This window comes from Salvia hispanica, chromosome 1, assembly GCF_023119035.1.
Source record: "Salvia hispanica cultivar TCC Black 2014 chromosome 1, UniMelb_Shisp_WGS_1.0, whole genome shotgun sequence".
NCBI classification, from domain to species: Eukaryota; Viridiplantae; Streptophyta; class Magnoliopsida; order Lamiales; family Lamiaceae; genus Salvia; species Salvia hispanica.
Genome location: NC_062965.1, coordinates 7258449 through 7277860, shown reverse-complemented (window position 1 = coordinate 7277860; position 19412 = coordinate 7258449). Strand labels below are relative to the sequence as shown.

Genomic DNA, 19412 nt, shown 5'->3' with positions numbered 1-19412 from the left:
TGAGCTGATTAGTAGAGGGTGCAGTATAGCGGGTACAACAATACAGTTGTGGGTTAAGTTTATCTGATTTACAATATTAAATTGGATTTAAGACTAATCTAACAAGCTAATCTGAGTATTTGATTATGACTAATCTATTGATGCACCAAGAAGAATAATTGATAGTAATGTTGAAATATTTTTCTATTTTCTTGATTGCATTTGAATTTGTGAATTCTTGACATGGGAGTGTTATATTGCTAACTAATAACTTAATTGCTAATTATAACTAAATAATGGCCATTAGATATTCAAATTAAGGGCTTAGATCATTAATCTCTAAATATCAATACGATCAATGAAAAACGTCAATAAGGCCATAGGATTATTTCTAAAAAAATATCAATAAGGGTATTAATATCAATTAACTACATGTTTAGTTATAACTAACTTTTAAAAGAAATCCCAAAACTTTAAATTCATATAACGTATCAAATTAAAGATAATTTCATAAGGATTCCAACGATATCCTACATGCATATGTTTCGAAGTCAAAATTTGAAAAAATTTCGAAAATTTTTAATTTTTTCGTACAAGCAGAAATGACAACAAACTATATAAAATATGTCAATATAATACATGTAGAATGTCAATATGAGCAATGAGTTAACATTCTTAAAGCATTGTGTTGACATTCTCAAAGCATTGTGTTGATATTTTCGAAACACTATATTGACATTTTCATCCAAAACTCTAATTTAGAGTATTTTTTTATCTTTTTTTATTTTATTAATAAAAACAAAAATTACACGTGGAAAATTGTAGACCACACGTTTTCTAAAATCCTATAGCCTTAAATTAGTTATAATTAGCAATTAAATGATGAGTTAGCAATCGATCACTCCCCTCCTGATACAATTGTTGATAAGGAAAATGAAAAAAATCCGATCTATTTAATCTTAGGCGAAGTCATATATCTCAGTGCTTTCAATTTCGATTCGACCAAAACACATAGGATTAAATTTTAATGATGTCTATCTGAACTACATATGCGGTATATTTGGGTTGATGTACTCCCTCCTTTCCTCATAATTGATGCAGAACTTTTTGGCACGGAGTTTAAGAAATGAATGTTGAGTGTGTTGAATAAATAGATAAAAAAGTAAGAAAGAGAAAAAAGTAGAGAGAATAAAGTAAAAAGTGAATAAAGTAAGAAGGAGTAAAATAAGAGAGATGAAAAAATTACTATAAATGGAAATAACTCAATTATGAGGGAACTTTTCAAAATAGAAAAATGACTCAAATATAAAGGAACGAAAGTACCAAAAATAGGAAGAAAAATCCGTAGATGGTGCAGTATAATTGAAGGTATATATTATTACAGTCTACGGAGACAAGAATGTCAGACACATGTAACACAGTAGAGTGTTAGGAAATGCCAATTATCTTTGTCGGATAAACTTAACATCCAATTAGCTGTCGGTATCTATTGATAATACTACACCAGTACAAGAGCATCCGTAATGGCAATAGGTCATCCATAGGCCAGCCACTCTCTCTTTCTGTCACATCAACAGCACTAAAAATCCATCTGTCACGTCAGCATTTTATTCAAATGGGCTAGCCTTAGGCCAGCCTCAATAAAAATAATTCAAAAACAACTACATTTACGAAATTAAACACAAAATACGGAATTAAATTCACGACACATATATGGAAAAAATTCATTAATTTTATTTAAATAAAAAAAAGTACAGTAACTAAAAATAAAAAAAGTTACATAATAAAAAAAAAATCGGGCTTCCACACACGAGCCACCGCCCCACTCTACTCCTCACTAATTTATTAAAAAAATACATTAAAATATGTTAGTATGCCTTAAAAAATGTTAGTATGCCTATGACATGTTTCTGTTTTAGGTCTTAATTTTGTATTGGGCCTAGTTGTTATCCATCGCTAGATGTTGCTCTTGTACAGAAATTTTGTGAGAGAGAAAATCGCGTTTATATAGTTTTTCAAAAATTTAAAAAAAAAATTAAAAAATAGATCGGCATGCCACAATGGCGGCCAGCGCATCGGCCAGCGCCATCAAATCGACTAGCCCACGCCGATTTTCGGCTGGCCGATCGCAATGGTTCAGCTAGCCGACCGGCTAGCAACGCGAATCGGCTAGCCGGTGGGCTAGCCGCCATTGTGGATGCTCTAACTGCGTTGTAATTCTAGTATATATATATAGAATATTCTGTTCAGTTATTAGTTGAACCTAAATATAATAATATTAATATACATTTGATTTGTCGGTAGAAATACAAATACATCAATTAAGACTATTTTTTAAAGATGGTCAAATGAGGTGGGAGGGTCTGCATATTATCAAAGCTGGTATCAGGGAGTCAAGGACAAATAAATATTATAATAAGTTAAACAGACAAGTTATAGTAGTACTAATTTAATGAGTAATTCGAATCTAAAAATATTTGTTGTATAGACAGTGCAAGAAATACTTAATAATTCTGAATACGTTAATTTACACTCTGAAAGGTAGGTATGGAAAATAAACTAGTAGTATAATTGTATTTTATAGTATAAGAATGTATTGAGAAAGAGACGGGTTTGAAATTAAGGAAACCAAGTTAAATTCGGAATTTCAAAAATTTGTTGACTAACAAAATATTCAAAGTTTTCTATCTATGAGTATGACTATGACTATGACCAAGGAATAAATTTCGCAATCAGTATTTCTTGATAAATTTTGGGTTACAGCTTAAGTTAATACAAGTAAGATGTTCTGCGCTTAATGAAATTTCCATAAGCTAATTTGGTTGAAGAGATCTGGGCACGTAGGGGAGCGGGTACATTGTGATATGCTTGTTTGTGAGGTGTTGATAATTTTCGTTGTATAATTTTACTCTATCTATAATACAACGAATATTTGGTTTTAATTTTATTTCTAACAGAATTATGTTTTTTTTCTAATTTTTTCGTCCAAATATTTTTTTAATTAAAATATACAAACAATTGATAAAATAATGGAATTTGTGACTGTGACGTGATCATTATTAGACTGGACAAGTTTTTGTGACTGTGGAAGAATTTTTATGACTGTATCTTAGGCGAAACCATGACTATGTCACTCTATCGTGGATCCTCTAACAAATCATCAATTAGTCTGGATTCATAACTCACTACATATAATTAATCAACATATAAAGTTGGCATAAATAATTATTAAATGATAATATAGATATGGATAGAGTAGGTACATACTGGACCGGTCTCCAATTGATCGTGAATTTGCATGTGCATTTATTATATACTCCATAAATATAACTTGAGATGTACGTCTAGAATAGGTATCATATTAATGTATGAGTATATTAATTTGAAAATAGTTAATGATTGGTCTCGCACCTATAACATAATGATAATGTATTTATTAAATAAAAATAACGTGCTCCAACTACATCGAATAACAAGCACGATCAGTCGATCATAATACAAGCATGATCATAGATTCATAAATTCATAATACCTTTTGAGGGAATGGCACAAGAGATGTAATGTGGAAAATATATTTGTATATATAATTAGATGAAATTGAGTTGAATACCTTTTTCTAAAAAGAAAGTTGTGATATTTGCCATTTAAGTTATGATTCATTGGCTACGCATAGTGATTCGTATATAAAGTAGAGTAAAAATCAAAATTGGTCTTGAACATATGACTATTTTATAATTTTGGTCCTAGATATTATATTTTGAATTTTTGCATTCTAAACATTTCAACTCAGATCACAATTGGTCCAAAACTGGCGGTTCCACTAAATTGTAGGAGAGATAAAGAGAGAGTAAAGTAGATGATGAAATAAAGTAAGACTGATTGGATGTTTTGTTTTTTTGTTAAGAAGGAAAATGACCCGACTTTGTTGGGACGTCCCAAAAAGAAATACAACTCAATTTATTTGGGACGGAGGGAGTAAAAGTGAAAATGCACTCTTATTGTGAGACGGACTTAAATGGCAAAAGTGAATTCTTATTATGAGACGGAAGTAATAATAAAATTTGAATATATATAATGAGCTAGTGGAAAGTTGAATCCATTTATAAAAATGAAAAAAAACAATATAGACAATATTTCAAAAACAGATCAAAATGATAAAACTAGACAACTTCCGATGAGTATTATTGATATAAAAGGATTTCTTAAAAATTGAAGAATAAAAGCAATGAAAGGCTGCAAAGGTAAATAGGGCGTGGCGATAGTGTGGTGACCCACTCATTCACTGACCACCACATGGCTGCAGTGTAGCCATATAAAGTAAAGACAGCATCTAATCAATACTACATGTAATTTTGGATTTCTATTGTTCAAATTTAATATTCTTCATAATAATATATTTAATCAAAAGAATAAATAATTAATATAGATAAAAAAAAAAAAAAAGAACTCTTTTAGTTGTAAATGATATACTACTTCATATAGTTCCGAGAGTTTTATCAATAACACTGTATCATTAAAATATATACCGCGCAAAGTATTTTATAAACTAATGTTATTAGGTTAAATAACACTATCAAGGGTTTCTTTATAAGATACGGATAAACGAAATAAAAAAGTTGTTAGCACTGGAATTATTTTATGTGTGCTACTATTGGCTGGACATTCCTCAAGTTGTTAAAATTATTTACGATTTTATCTCTAATAGAAATGAATCAGTTTCAACCTTTGAATGTGTGGCTCAATAAAAAAAATGAAAATCTCCTAACAATGGTATCATCCGGTGAGAAAATTAACTGCAATAAAAGTGAAAAAAGCTCCTAATGATGGTAATCATATTTAAATCCAAGCTCAAAACACAAATCACAAAAATATGTTCGTAACTATTTCCTGAATTGAATAGTACTAATAGTTTTACAAACTTGATATTAGTGTATACACATAAGAATATTACTCCATTAGTTATTTCGATTAAATAAGATAATATTGAAATAGTATAAAAGTTTGTTTCAAACTTAACATAGTAAAAAAAATATCCATTAGATAGATAAATAGGTACTCCACTTTTCTTACTTTTCATGAGTTGAGATATGCATTTGGTACTCTATCCAAACCAACACTCAACATACCTTTTAAAACCTACAATATGGAGTAATTTTCACTTTCCAAATCCACAACAAAACTAAGTGGTGATGATAATTTATCACTTTTCATAACTTGAGATATTCAATTCGTAGCATACCCAAATTAAAACTCAACATACTTTATAAATATCTAGAATATGGAGTATTTTTCACTTTCTAAATCCACAACAAAAATTAAGTGTTTGATGCAATAATTTTTGGTGTCCTTGCACTACTAATCCAACGACGAAACTTATTTTGGAAGAGCATGCGCACCTGCAAATCTGACTTGTGTCTCAACAGGGAAATCAAATAATTTAAAAAAAAATTCAATATAATATTGTCATATTATCGAAACTATAATTATTATGGATATAAGTTTAAATTTTTTTTTTGAAAGTGTGGGCAAAATATCCTACACTCCCCATTCATGAAATAACATAACACTTTAATTTGGATTTTGAAAATGTAAATAAAATTGGCGGATAAACTTATTAAAATATAAGTGAAAATTATACGGTATAAAATAGGTTATTCATTTATTGAATATATTAGAAGTGAAATGAAATATTTAATACTAGTAAATATCCTAAAATGATAATAGCGTAGAAAGCATGTGTTTGGACAATACATTCAATATTTCATGCATGGGTACGTAAAATGTAATGGGACAAGTCGAGATCCAATTTTAAAAATCATCACATTTACTCCCTCCGTCCCACTCTAGGAGTGTCATTTGAGCTCAGCAGGGATTTTAAAAAAAAGTTGATGAAAAAAAATAGTGAAATGTGAGTCATACTTTTTTTATATTAGTTTTATATAATAAAATGTAAGTGAAAAAAAGTTAGTGGAATGTGAGGCCTAATACCATTTATGGAATATTCTAATCGGGATTCCTAAAGAGGGACACCCAAAAATGATAAACCGGGACTCCTAAAGTGGGACGGATGGAGTATCAAATTATAAATATTAATTAATGAATATATATTTGGTCCAAACTAGAATTTTGTCTTTGTTTCTTATATTTTGTTAATATACTAGCATTGCATCTATCATAAATTTATAATTGTACATATAAGCATAGTATACATTACATAATCCATCATTGGATGCCATTTCAATTTAAGGGGTTACTGGAATTTGGACAAGCTGTGCAGTTGCACGTGCTCTCTTTCTCAACTTTTACAATTCACCACTCTTGGTGGATACAATGATAATGACCTTAGAGTGGAGGCCTCAATTTGCAAAATAAAAGCAATCTTTATGAAACAAATCTAATTTAAACATAAATTATATGCATTAATAAGGCTAATTTGATTACTACTTACTTTAGGCTAAAGAGAAAAATATTAATACTACTAAATTTGATACCAACATTAAATTATGGGTTTGGATCCCCTTAAATTACTCAACCTCCCACACTGTGAAACCACCCAACCTAATCAACCAATTTAAACAAAATCTAAGATAATATAAGTACAATTATGCAAGAAAACTAATGACAAACCTTATCTTAAGATGAGTCACATTGTCATTATTGTTTTGGAAGATAATAAACTATTTGCATAAATTTGATTCTACCCCAAATCTTAAAATATCCAACTTTTGAAACTATTTTGTTTGTAGCCATATTATTCTATGCTCTCCACCCTTCCTCTTGCTCTACCTTTATGTCCATTTCTTAGAAATAGCCCTTCCACAAACAAAATCAATGTCACAATAAACACAAAAATACAAAATTCTTTGCAAGTGCAAGTCTTTGTCATTCAATCTACTTTAGTATTCTTAGCAGTTCAAATGCACGTAAATATGAACTGTAATCAATATTTGTTTTTTTTTTCCAATTATTCTCTATGTACTACTTAAATTGGAGAAAATACAAAAAACACTATATTTGTTTATCTGGTAAATAACCCAAACTAAATTACAAAAACAAGAAGCAAAACTTACTATATGAAGAAAAAAGTGAATTGAAATGAACTACTTAGCATTTTGTTTAACACAGATTAATTTGCTTTTGAGCAATATAGACTGAACCAGTTGTTTTTTTTAAGTCCAAATTAGATGTGTCTTTTACACTAAAGCAGGGTAAAATTTGTGGAAAATAAGTTATTGAATGACACTGCGGGGGGGGACTTATGCGGGGGCATCCTGTATCGCTGAATAGAGCTCACTAGGCATAATTCGGAAAAATTCGAATTTGTAATGAGTACAGAAAAAAAGATCTCTAATAGGGAATTTTTTTTTGCATTCTAAACAAATCACCCTAAATTCAAAATTTTTCCATAAATTCGGTTAGGTGAGTTCAATAGTATTATTTGTGTTTTTTTATCATTAATCATGATTATCTACTTATATTTTCAGGCATTTATGATTACAACAAACCCAAACTGACTGGTTCGTAGTATCACGTCTAAATCTGCCAAATTCAATCCAGCTAAGAAAGACGTGAATTTAATTGGTTTGAATTTGACTTTTCTTTGTAACTTGATTTGATTCTAAAATTTAAACTTGAATTGAAATCTACCAACACCTCACTCCAATTTGATAAAATCCAAATGATTACTTTCTTATTTATTCAACAAATTCTAGGCCCAATCAGTTGCTACAATACAATAAGTGGCCAACATTTGAAACTGGCCACATATAGGTATCAATCAAAACACTAGGGCTAAATCATTTTGCTGAAGGATTGATTTTATATTACAACAATGCTTGAGAAAAGGCTGCAAAAGATGAGAGATACAGATGCAGACACAAAAACCTTAAAGCAGTTTCCTTTCTGGAAAAAAAGGAGTGCCTAAACCTTCATTAAGCTTTTGGCACGGTCGATGAAGTATTCACGAGCGTGAGAGAACGCCTTTCGAGCTACAAACAGATAAAATGAAGAGTTGAGATTGGCCGGCCCACAAACTGTTGCATAATTAAGAACCTAACAGAACTAAAGTATCTGGTTCATAAAATTTTGGTGAACACAACTTTTGTTTGAATTTTGGGGTTTAAAAACAGACCTTGGAATACTTCCACGACGGCGAGGATCATACTCTGTTGCTTGGCGGAGAGCCCTTGCGAAGGCCTTGAAAGTTGCCTCTATGATGTGGTGAGAATTTTTCCCAGCAAGCTAATAAAACCAAAAAAACAAAATTCACTATTCTGAAATCATAGAAGTGATCTGACACACCTTAACTAAGGTTAAATAAGTTTGTTACTTCATGTCTGATTCTTACATACTGAGGGGTGTCTAAAGAAGTTATTCATACAAACTTACAAAGACGTGTTTATGATAAAACCTACTCTAATCTTGAAGGTTAGGGAATAATTTTTTGTGAGAATACCTACAGTTTGTGGCTGAAATGAAAGCAATAATGATATAAGCAAACTAGAGGTGTGCTGTGTTAATCCACTAAACCTAAGGAGCTACTGTAATTGCATTTAGTTTTCTGGCAAGAATGCCGTGAAACATAAATTTGGCAATTAAAATCCCTAGACCCAGTACCTCACTGTAATCTAGACAAAAGTCAAAAACTTAGGACGAATTGTTTACCTGTCGTATGTGTAGTGTCATTCCGGAAGTATTAACCAAGGACTGAAAGAAGTGCTCCACCAGCTATAAAAGAAAAATGTTCGAATCAGGTGAATATACAGGTAAAAAATCAAAGCCATTGAGAACATATTATTTTGTGCAAAGCAACGGTTTAAGGCAATATCAGATTGCATAACAGAGTGATGGAATGCTAGGGGAATTCAAGTACATACAGAGCAAAGAATACCTGTGTGTCATAAGTTCCTACTCTTTCTGTCGGTATGTGCAGATCATAACCCAAATGTGGCCTTCCAGATAGATCCTACAAAACTATTCTGAAATGAAAATTGTAGAATGCCTATAATACCATAATCCAACTGAGACGGAAACAGAATTGTTAGACTTGGTAAATAACGAAACACTGCTTATACATTTTAACCCTTAAATTATGTGCTCAATTACCACAGTACAACATAGATGTACAAGTCACAACTATGTTCATTGTTGAAAATTTTGCCTCATTTGGGATCGAACCCAGGACCATACCGTAGATCTTCATGATCTAAGGGCTGGAAATGATTCCTAGTTTATTGTCTATGTGTTGTTTGTAGAATAACCCCTCCCTATTTATAGTACTTCCGTTGTTTGTGCTTTCGGAGTTGGAAGCATTACAGTATCATACCAGTGAAACATGTACAAGAGCTTCATCAAGAGGAGCCGAGAAGTCCCCAAAACGGTTGATTCCTTTCCTATCACCGAGAGCCTGCAGCATAGCCTGCATGAAAAATCAGCGTGAGCAATGTTGATTTTCCGAACTAACCACTTGGAATGATAAGGCAAACACTGAGAGGATTGTAAAAGTTTGAGCAAACATCATACACAACACCCGAAACAAAAGAACGCAGTCTAAGAATCTCTTGTAAGTTGTAAGGTCAACTATGATGCAACTAAAACACTGGAAACTGTTTTTTGGAATCTTACTGTCCCAATTGCAAGGGCAACATCTTCGTTTGTGTGATGATCATCGATATGAACATCCCCAACAGCCTTCACGTGAACATCGAATAATCCATGTGAAGCAAGTTGCTGACACAAATATAAAAATCAACCCTCAACATCCAAACCAAACAACAATTCCATAATCACAGTTGCATAAAAGTACCAAAATGCTTCAAATTGCCCCAAAAATATAATTTCTTTTAGTTATGAACATAATTATTACTCCATAAACTTACATCTAGCATGTGATCGAGAAAGGGAATGCCCGTATTATTTTCAGCAACGGCGTCACCATCCAGATTAATCTTGACACTCACATTAGTCTCCTTCGTAACCCTCTTAACCTCTCCAATTCTTCCCCCTGCAGTTCCCACCAATTATCAGAGGCGGCGGCGCCATCACAAATAAAAATAGTCATAAAAACTAAAAATAAACCTTGCGCTGAAGCAACCGCCGGCGAGCCGTTAGTTTCGGACGCGCGAGTGACCGCGGGATCCATTGAAGACGATGGGAGGTGAGTGGAGAGGATGTGTACCTTGCGCTGCAGAAGGTGTGCGGGGAGGAGAACGCGCTGGAAGGAGTGAGCTGGAGAGGTACGAGGGTGCGAGTGAGAGAGATTGGAATGGGTGAGGGAACGGTGAGGGATTGAGAGCTCCATAGGCGGAGGAAACTTAACCGGAATCGACGGCGGAGAGCGTCGGCAACTGGTGGAGCACGGTTGCACGGATATAGATTTAGGTATAACGTTTTTAAAAATATAAAGTCGCATTCATAGTAGTTTATTACCTCTTACCTTTGCAACCTATTTTCTTCTTAATCTCAGCCCTTAATCCTTGAATTTGAATTTGAATGGTTATGATCAATGCATTATTAGTCTATAATGTTGCATTATTAGACGTTGTGCATTATTAGAATGAAAATGTGCATTATTAGTCTATAATGTTTGCATTATTAGCCGCTGTGCATTATTAGAATGAAAATGTGCATTATTAAATGACACGTGGCATTAATCTAACCGTCAGATGACAAAATCGTGGGACTAGAATTAAGAGGAAAAATGACAAAAGATATGAAAAGGATTTGAATACATCCCTTCTTATATAATTATAAACCTCGCCATTTTAATTTCAAATGGAAAGGGAAAATTAAATGATAATTTGGACTTGAATATGAGCATAGTATAACTCAAATAAACACAAAATAACTCATCAAGTTTGTATTTATAATGGACAACTAAGGGGTATGAGAAAATCAGGTGTTGCTGCTTTAAAAATGAGTTCCCCCCAAAAATCATCTACACATATGCACACACTACACTTGTAGGAGTACCTACTAATACTACTAAAATTATCACAAAATTAGTTAAGGCCACAATATTCAGTCCCTATTATCATCTAATTATTCCGCGGCATGATAAAAATTGTTGCAAAACTCTCTGAAATCGAAGCTCATGCTCCAATCGTCATCTTCATATCTCATCTGAAACCGTCTATTATTCCGGAAGTGGCTCCAACGGCACAACCACCGGACATGGTTCTCCGTTGCTGCAATATCCTTTAGCCGATATCTAGCTCTCTGAGCTGTGTTCATCAGTTTCAGCGCAATCAGGAGTGTCCTCGACAATACCTACATCGACACAATCCGTTTTTTCATCCCGATCAGGAGTGTCCTCGACAATGCCTGGATCGACACAATCTGTTTTTTCATCTCGATCAGGTGTGTCCTCGACAATGCCTGGATCGACACAATCTGTTTTTTCATCTCGATCAGGAGTGTCCTCGATGACACCTGGATCGGACTTTGCATCTCCGGTGGGTTTATTACTTTCAGCATGATCAGGAGCGTCCTGGACGGGACCTGGGACACCATCAGTTTTTGCATCTCCGTCAGGCTGATCACTTTCAGCACGATCAGGGGTGTCCTGGACAACACCATCAGCTTTTGCATCTGTCTCAGGTTTATCACTTTCATCGCGATCATGAGCATCCTGGGCCACAGGTGGATCAACACCATTGGTTTTTGCATCACTTTCAACCCGGTCAGGGGTGTCCTGAACGACATCTGGACTGACACCATCATTCTTCGCATCTCTATCAGGTTGTGCATCATCAGAGGTGTCCTCAACGACACCATCAGCTTTTGCATCTGTGTCCAGTTCATCACTTTCATTGCTATCAGGAGCATCCAGGGTGGCACCTGGATTGACACCATCGGTGTTTGCATCACTTTCAGCGCGGTCAGGGGTGTCCTGAATGACATCTGGACTGACACCATCATTTCTTGCATCTCTATCGGGTTTATCACTTTCAGCGTGATCAGGGGTGTCCTGGACGACACCTGGATCTACACCATCAGTTTTTGCATCAAACGCTTCAACATCCAAATGGGCAATCGATGGCACAACACTTTCTTCGTCATCACCATTTGAAGCTCCATTGTTAACCTCCACAGAAATATCAGAAACAGAGGCAGGCAAGGATCCGGCACAACCATTACTTGCAGTTTTCGACAGGGTGGCATCTTCAGAAGCCTTCTCCGAGCAAGTTGGAGTTGTAGAATCTTCAATTTTGCATGCATCTTCTTCTACAGCCTCCACCGGTGGTGGGAAAGAATCACCATCTGAAGGAGGTTCTAATGATCTGTGCCCCTCGTCGGAGTGGTTACCATCTCCAGCAGGGATGGAAGAACACTTCAAATTATCAGAGGACTCTTTCTGCTTTTTTTCACTAACAGAGTCCGAAGGAATAGATGGTATGGGAGACTCGGAATCCAGAGCATCAACTTCATCACAGCTCTTGGACGTCGGGCACCCCCCAGAGTCACTGCTCACCCGTGTATTCTGATCCTCGGACAAACTAGCCTCAGATTTCTCAACCAAAGAAAGCAATGGAGGCTGGTTCATAGTTGGTTCAGATACCATGGCGCCTACTTACATGAAAAATATAGTTAAAACACAGCTCGGACAACATAGAAGAAAAAAGTGTATCGGAGTTAATAAAACAAAATCATTCAATTATTGCTAGCTGCAGATAGAAGGGAAGGATAAGCCTAAGAAAATATAGAAAACTGTTACCATCGAATTTTTCTTTCTTAGCCAACTGTTTCTGCAGCATATCCGTTCCTGGAAATACCAACATATTCATGGACTTGATTTCTTTCTTAAGGGCACCCTCAAGTTCGTGGAAACCAAATACATCAGTCCATGTGTTCATGCGCTCCGAAATGGCAGGAATAATCAATTGCTTGACATTGAGAGAACCAAGTTCCTAGAATGACAAGAATTGATGCAAGTATTTCAGCAACAATTACAGAATCCCTGAAAGCAAAAATATAGGAGGTGCGGAATAGCTCGTGCCCAATGAAATTGAAGTTTCTTCAAGTGATTTTTGGCAGCATTCATTCACATTAACACCGGAGAGAAGCATTATTTGATGGTATGAGCATAACAGACTTCAAAAGTGAGTATGATTCTTACAGTTTCAATTGAAGACAAAAGTCGCCGGCACATTCCTTGACGCCTATAGATCTCGCGAGTCCCAATAAATGGCATCTCAGCAAGACGATCTCCATGGAGCCTAACAGGGACATGAAAAATTCAATTTATGGGCCAATATAGATCTCAGTAGCAATGAATTGTTTTGCATATAAACCTAAAGTTGAAAATAAGATTTTGATTACATAATAAAAGCCCTATAATAGATGGTGGTGGCGCAATGTTGTCTGAATGCTTGTTTAGAGAGAGGAGAAAACCAAGCCATTCACTTTAACCCAAACACATTACTTGCTCAACTACATGCTATGCTCTGGAAATCGATTGGTCGTACAATTCGCATTATCAGGAGGATCAAAGAAAGCTGTCCACAAACATATTTTGCGTCTTCAAGGAGACAATATTATTTATATAAACACGGACCCACGGTCCATATCAGAAGTGCTGTTTCAATACCTGATTGACGCTGCGGCTAATATTTCATCACCGCGTTCCATTATTGCTGTATAAAAGCCACGATAATTCAGCCGATTGAAATTTGATCTGCAGGATAAGAGTCATATAATCGTCAATATGCTGTTCCCCAGGGTAAAGAATTGGATATATTGAATATTTTTTTAGGTGGAGGTGGGGAGAGAAAATGGGAAAAAATGTGAAAGAATAGGGATGACAGGAAAGCGAATGAACTATTTGGAGATGGGGATGAAAGAACTAGACTTTTATAAAATAAAGTAGTGATTTTAAAGCACAACTGTAAATGCTTAAGTTAAACATATAAAGATCATAGTAATTGCATGTTGTTTTGCTTGCTCAGTTTAAGCTCTAATTTGATACAAAAATAAACAAAAGTTGGCTGAACTATGAAAGAAATACAATCCTAAATCTACTAAGTTACCAAAAAACACTTAATCAGACGACAGTCACAACACTATCCACATGTAGCAGTTGACTAATAAATTTATGTGCTCCCCTATGGTTGCAATCTGTGCAAGGTTATAAATACCCAAACAAACTTTTGCAAGCACTAGTTAGAACCAATAAGATCCAGGTGTGACAGTACGAGATGATGAAGAAAATTGTTGTGTATATCGGAATTAGCACAGTTGCAAATTTCTTACCCGCAATTATAGACCACATTATGGATTATATTTATCCCACTTCTCCTGTCAATGATAGGCAAAAAGCACTCATCCATAACAGATAATGCAACAGCTAACTTAGAGTTGCACTCAACCCTTGAAGGAAATCCACGCTGCGATGCATCTGAGACATCTGATCGTTGAATAATGGACCATGATATTCCAGCTTCCAATTCATGCTTGGTTCCAAGAATTTTCTGTAAGTGATCATATATCTACAAAACCAAAAAAAGGAAAGACATGAGGAAGCTTATAATTTACTCCTATTCCACAAGGATAACAAAGAACATACGAGGAAACTGATCTTTACTGCATACGACATTATATATGAAACATTCAAACATCAAAACAATATATTGAATACAGTGTAGTATACTGCCTGCAAAATTTCATGAAAATATGAAATAATCATGGTGAAGAATCTCATGTGCTGTTCAATGAATATCAGTTTTCCTTTCAACTTGTGTAGTTACATAACTAAGAAAGAAGATAGAGAAGTTGTTGCTGATTTCAGCAAAGATCCGTTTTCCCAAACACGTCCACTTAGTAGAACAAGGATAGAATATACAATGAAGCTTTAATAGATAAAGTTGATGTTATCGGAATCTGATTAAAATTTCTATCCAATACACATAGTCAAGGTTAAATGAATAGTTTTATTAAGCAAGGAACTGCAGTTTGGTGATTCTATTCCACCATATTCATAATAAGTAATAACAATGAAATGAATGACATCGTTAAATCAAATCAAAGTACAGTATCTTCATTTTTCAGGCTAATGATGAGACTGCATCTTCCAGATGTAAACTATTAGTACTAAGTGTTAGATTTTTGTTTCAACCTGTGGCATTTCAAACCCTTATGCAGAAACAGTAATATAAGACACCGCCGTGTCATGATTCTAACTATTGATTCTGAAAAGAAACATTTATTAAATACCTCTTGGCACTTCAGCCCACAAAAAGATGTAATGCAAGAATTTGGTTGGGGGTGTGCCCTCTCACTGCATGAGTTGTGATCTGCACAAAGTAATATATAAAGGAAACTTAAGCACAGATTATTGGCTAAAACGCCGAAAAGGATTGTAAGGCAGGGGGGGGGGGTGCTTGAATGAGAGCTGCAGCCTAAGAGAAACACAATTACATTTTTTGTCACAGAAGTTGCATCTATTAAGTTCACCATCACTGATATCAATTTCTTCAGCTGTATTTTCATTGGCTAGCCCGCAATACTTGCATATACAGTTTGGACAGTGCCAATCACCTGAAGGAAGCATCTGAAATTAAAAGGGTAATAAGAACCTGAACTGTAAAGAAAAACAAATCTAAGACTTAATGATTGTAAACAAGGATTAGGAAATAATGATACTTCACGAGGAGACTGCAAACCATCAATTTGATAGAGTAAAGCCGAGAGGATGGAAAACAATCGAATAAAAGAAATAAAAAAATAGAAATCCTCAGTGAGGCAGACATAAAACCTGTTCACAGACACAAATTGCAAGCATGCCCTCTCAATCATCGAGAAACTATATATATAAAGACTGCTAAAGACTCCTACTCCTGAACGGACTCATTCGTAAAGTGCTACTAACATACTACTCCTCAAAATAAAGAATAAACAACTAAAGATAATAATCTGCAGCAGCTAATGATAACCCGCAACCGCCCGACTCCCACGCTTGTAGACCACCCATGGACGGTGCTCGATAACACAATTATACAAGTATATTACATATCAGAAAGCACAAGCAAAAATGATTTCACAAATAAAAGGAAAATGAAATAACTAACATGTTCAAGTTCCAAGAGAATGTTATACTATAAACTAGAGAGTACCATGAGCCCAAAACAAATCTAATGAGTACCTGTATTCCTAAACAGATTTGATGAAAAGTTGATGGGCAACCATCACAACAGATCAAGTCCCCTCCATCACCACAAATACCACATGTATCATCATCTGGATCATCTACATTGGCATTAACAGTGACGAAATCCCGACGCAAGGACTCCTCTTGACTGTTCCACGCATCAATTTGGCATTGCAAAAGGGAGGATCCAGACTCCAAAAATATATTCTGGAAAGGCTGACGCAGCTTGCTACCAGCATGTATCTCAAACTTTGAGACTGTAAGGATTTTACTGCAGCAACCACAGTGGATTCCTTCTCTTGTAATCCAACCTTCTAACATAACCTTTGTCCTTCTGCGGTTCATATACTGCACCTTTTCACTTAACTTTGCCGTCCCACAATCAATAAGCCATGCCAACACTGTCCTTTTTCCCTTATATGGAACATATCCGTCAAATTCTGAGTTACCCTCCTGGTCAGAACCACGTACCAGGAGGGTGCATCTCCCAATTACTTTACTTGTTCTTCCCTGTATGGGAATAGACTTGGAAGAAGTGGAAGTTTTTTCAAATTTGACCTTTTTTGGCCTCCTATCAAGTGAATCGTCACTTGAATCACTGTCACTACCTTGATCAACTTTACACAACTTTTTCCGCAACTTCTTGTTCTGTTTCATATAAGAACTTAGCCGCTCCTCACTCTGATCACTGTCTGAGCTCTCTTCAGCCTCTTTTACAGCAGACTTCTTAGTACTCTTAGTCATGCTATCTTCCTGTCTCTTTCTTTTAATTTCTTCAGCAATTTTCTTTTTGGTTTGTCTCGTAAGTTTACTTATCAGATCTTCAGAGATAGGAGCAAGTGAGGGGGAACCAACCTTTGCTTTTACTTTATCGTTGTCTTCCTCCAAGTGCTTTTTAAATGCATCATAAGCCTTTATAATCGACCAGTAGGCTGTTCCACTAGGGTTGATGTACACAGCATCTAAGTAATCTCTATTTCGTCTTGGTCTATAATCTATACTCCACCCTGCATCAATCAGCATCCCTCTTATCTTCTCACGCAACATTTGCTTTTCAGTACTTCCACCGCGTTTCGTGTTTCCTTCTTTACCTTCTTTGCCTTTAACGGGAGGAGAAATTTCAGTGCTTGGAGACCTTTCTGACTCCTTTTTCACTGCTTTCTTTGAGCTACAAGCTTTAGGTGTGGGCATTGCCAACACTATATCAGTCACATCAACACCTGAATCTCTAGCCTTCCTGTTTTTAACTGAAGTAGGTTTCATCTTTTCCAATTTTGTCTCCTCTTTCTCCTTCCCACCACTTCTTTCCTTGCCAACTAGCAAGCCTGGACTTTTAGCTGTTTTTGAATCTGGATTAACTGGTAAACCCACCACTGAGTCTTTCACCAAAGGTTCACGATTCTTATGCTGAGAGGGAAAATCCATCTTTTTCTTCTTATTAACCATAACCTTCAGCACCCCGTTCTTCCCCTGAAGCCTGATCGACTCACCAGCGGTCTCCTTATATTTCATCTTCAACAAAGAAATTGGCATGTTTGCTTCATCATCGGATGAACCAAATCCTTTACTCCCCGTGCCACTACACCCTGCATTCTTACTCCTTCCAATACTAGAACCATTGAAATACGAACCGTGTTTCCTCTTATCCGCAACAAGATTCCTATTCGAAGTACCAGTAGATTCCTTCACATTCCCAACATCATTCCTCTCAACCCTCCTCCATCTATCCTGCGTAAACTCATTCCTCATCTTCTTCCCATCAAATTCATCGTACTCATCAAACTCAAACAAATCCAACCTACTCCTCTTCTTCTCAGCATTGCCCGTCGAGCCTTTCAATCTCTTCTCGTTCACTTTTCTTCTCATAAACTCCAAACACTCATCATCATCACTGCTAGAGCTCGAACTCGAATCCGATCCACTGGAAACCAATCTATCCCTCTTTCCCCCCTTACTACTGCTGTCACCCAAACCCCCCAATCCACCCCCCGAATTCTTACTCGCACCCGCCTTTTTTATGATCAAACATCCAGACGAACTCTTCTTCTTCAACACTCCCGATCCTACTCTCCCTTCCATTACATGCATCAACTACACAACATACATAACAAGCCCCTTAAATTCCAACCAAATTGCGCTAAATTCGACAAGAACTCACCCTAAATCGCCAAAGTAACAATTTTTATCGAACTCAATTATGTTCCCGAGCTTCGACAGATCTAAAGCGAAAGTAAGAACGCAGCATGCTCGAGAATAACTGATAATTAAGCAATATGTAATTGTCTTTACCTCGCCGGAAATCCGGAGCCTGTCGGCGGCGAGATTAATTTTAACGACGTTGTGTAATTTCCGGCAAAAGCAAAAGCGAAAGGAAATTATAAATTAGAATCGGAGAGAGACAATTTGCAATTTGCTTTTCGTGTTTGTGTAAATATATATAGGATTTGAGAGAGAGAAATGAAGCCCCTATTGCATCTGCAAAGATTGATCTCTATGAATGTTAACAAAATTAGATTTTATAGTTTTCTTTTAGATTTTTTTTAGTTGTATAAATTGTGCTACTCAATAGCTTAGTTTACAATAATTAAGAACATGGAGTATTAAATACTCCGTCCCCAAAAATGGAAACTATTTCCCTTTTAGTATACTCCCATAAAATAAAACTTATTGCAAGAAAAATTTTTTTAGGAACTCATTTTTCATTGACACACTTTTCTTTCTATATGCTTACTTTATTAATTTTGCATTAAAACTCATATTGTTTCAAGAGTTTCTAACTTTAGAAGACCGGAGGAACTATGGAGTATAACCTTAAGATTTTTTTGAAAATTTAGGTAACATAAAAACCTGAATATGGCTTGCTGATTTTTATGAGCTAATATTCGCAGTTCTTTACTTCCAAGAAGATCCTTAACTCCTTCAAAAATTTGCTACCTATGTTATTGTATGAATTTTTATAAAAAAGTTTTTTGCATGAACAAAAAGATTCTATTTTGACAAGTGATTTTGTATTATTTTGAAAACATGCACCAACTTTTGATTTTTAAAAGAAACCCAATTTATTTATTCATCGTATTTATCATAGGCTCTTACTTAGACAGCATACATAGAGATTATGCTGCTTTTATGTGTGAATTTGGACTTGGAATAGTGGTCTGTTGTTGACTTAAGGACAGGGGAGACGATGGGCTGTTTTTTTTAAAAAAATTTAAGACAATTTGATTAGTGGTGGAATGTTTAATCTGCATTTTATACTAATAAATACTAATAATCATTACAAAGCCTTTTA

At 35.2% G+C, this 19412-nt stretch overlaps 2 protein-coding genes across 3 annotated transcripts; both read right to left on the bottom strand.

Annotated features, from left to right (window-relative positions):
- Positions 1-7642: 7642 nt before the first annotated feature.
- On the bottom strand, positions 7643-10354 carry LOC125209628 (imidazoleglycerol-phosphate dehydratase 1, chloroplastic-like). The gene is made up of 8 exons (XM_048109220.1): positions 10057-10354; positions 9858-9982; positions 9604-9708; positions 9305-9397; positions 8870-8944; positions 8644-8706; positions 8111-8220; positions 7643-7967 (listed from the first exon to the last, which is right to left on the bottom strand). The coding sequence occupies exons 1-8, from the start codon at positions 10277-10279 to the stop codon at positions 7940-7942; spliced, it is 822 nt and encodes a 273-aa protein (XP_047965177.1). The 5' UTR covers positions 10280-10354; the 3' UTR covers positions 7643-7939.
- A 448-nt stretch (positions 10355-10802) lies between these two features.
- On the bottom strand, positions 10803-18585 carry LOC125201790. 2 transcript variants are annotated; one of them, XM_048100042.1, is made up of 9 exons: positions 18413-18585; positions 16118-18214; positions 15394-15526; positions 15190-15269; positions 14230-14465; positions 13568-13654; positions 13097-13196; positions 12695-12887; positions 10803-12546 (listed from the first exon to the last, which is right to left on the bottom strand). In XM_048100042.1, exons 2-9 carry the CDS (start codon positions 18209-18211, stop codon positions 11189-11191), a joined length of 4281 nt encoding a protein of 1426 aa, XP_047955999.1. In that variant the 5' UTR covers positions 18212-18214; positions 18413-18585; the 3' UTR covers positions 10803-11188. The 2 variants fall into 2 exon arrangements, with proteins under 2 accessions (XP_047955999.1, XP_047955998.1); XM_048100041.1 differs by having other exon boundaries at positions 16118-18585.
- Between the last annotated feature and the right edge of the window lie 827 nt (positions 18586-19412).

What these genes read in the sequence shown, in the direction of transcription:
- LOC125201790 (XM_048100041.1), bottom strand. Translation starts at nt 18,211, where the DNA reads ATGCATGTAATGGAAGGGAGAGTAGGATCGGGAGTGTTGAAGAAGAAG. An exon ending in AAATCTGTTTAGGAATACAG is followed by an intron (nt 15,527 to 16,117) that starts GTACTCATTAGA and finishes TTTTAATTTCAG; the next exon opens with ATGCTTCCTTCAGGTGATTG. An exon ending in TTAGCCGCAGCGTCAATCAG is followed by an intron (nt 13,197 to 13,567) that starts GTATTGAAACAG and finishes TGTCCCTGTTAG; the next exon opens with GCTCCATGGAGATCGTCTTG.
- LOC125209628 (XM_048109220.1), bottom strand. Translation starts at nt 10,279, where the DNA reads ATGGAGCTCTCAATCCCTCACCGTTCCCTCACCCATTCCAATCTCTCT. An exon ending in GGCGGTTGCTTCAGCGCAAG is followed by an intron (nt 9,983 to 10,056) that starts GTTTATTTTTAG and finishes TGGGAACTGCAG; the next exon opens with GGGGAAGAATTGGAGAGGTT. An exon ending in TTCTCGATCACATGCTAGAT is followed by an intron (nt 9,709 to 9,857) that starts GTAAGTTTATGG and finishes TATTTGTGTCAG; the next exon opens with CAACTTGCTTCACATGGATT.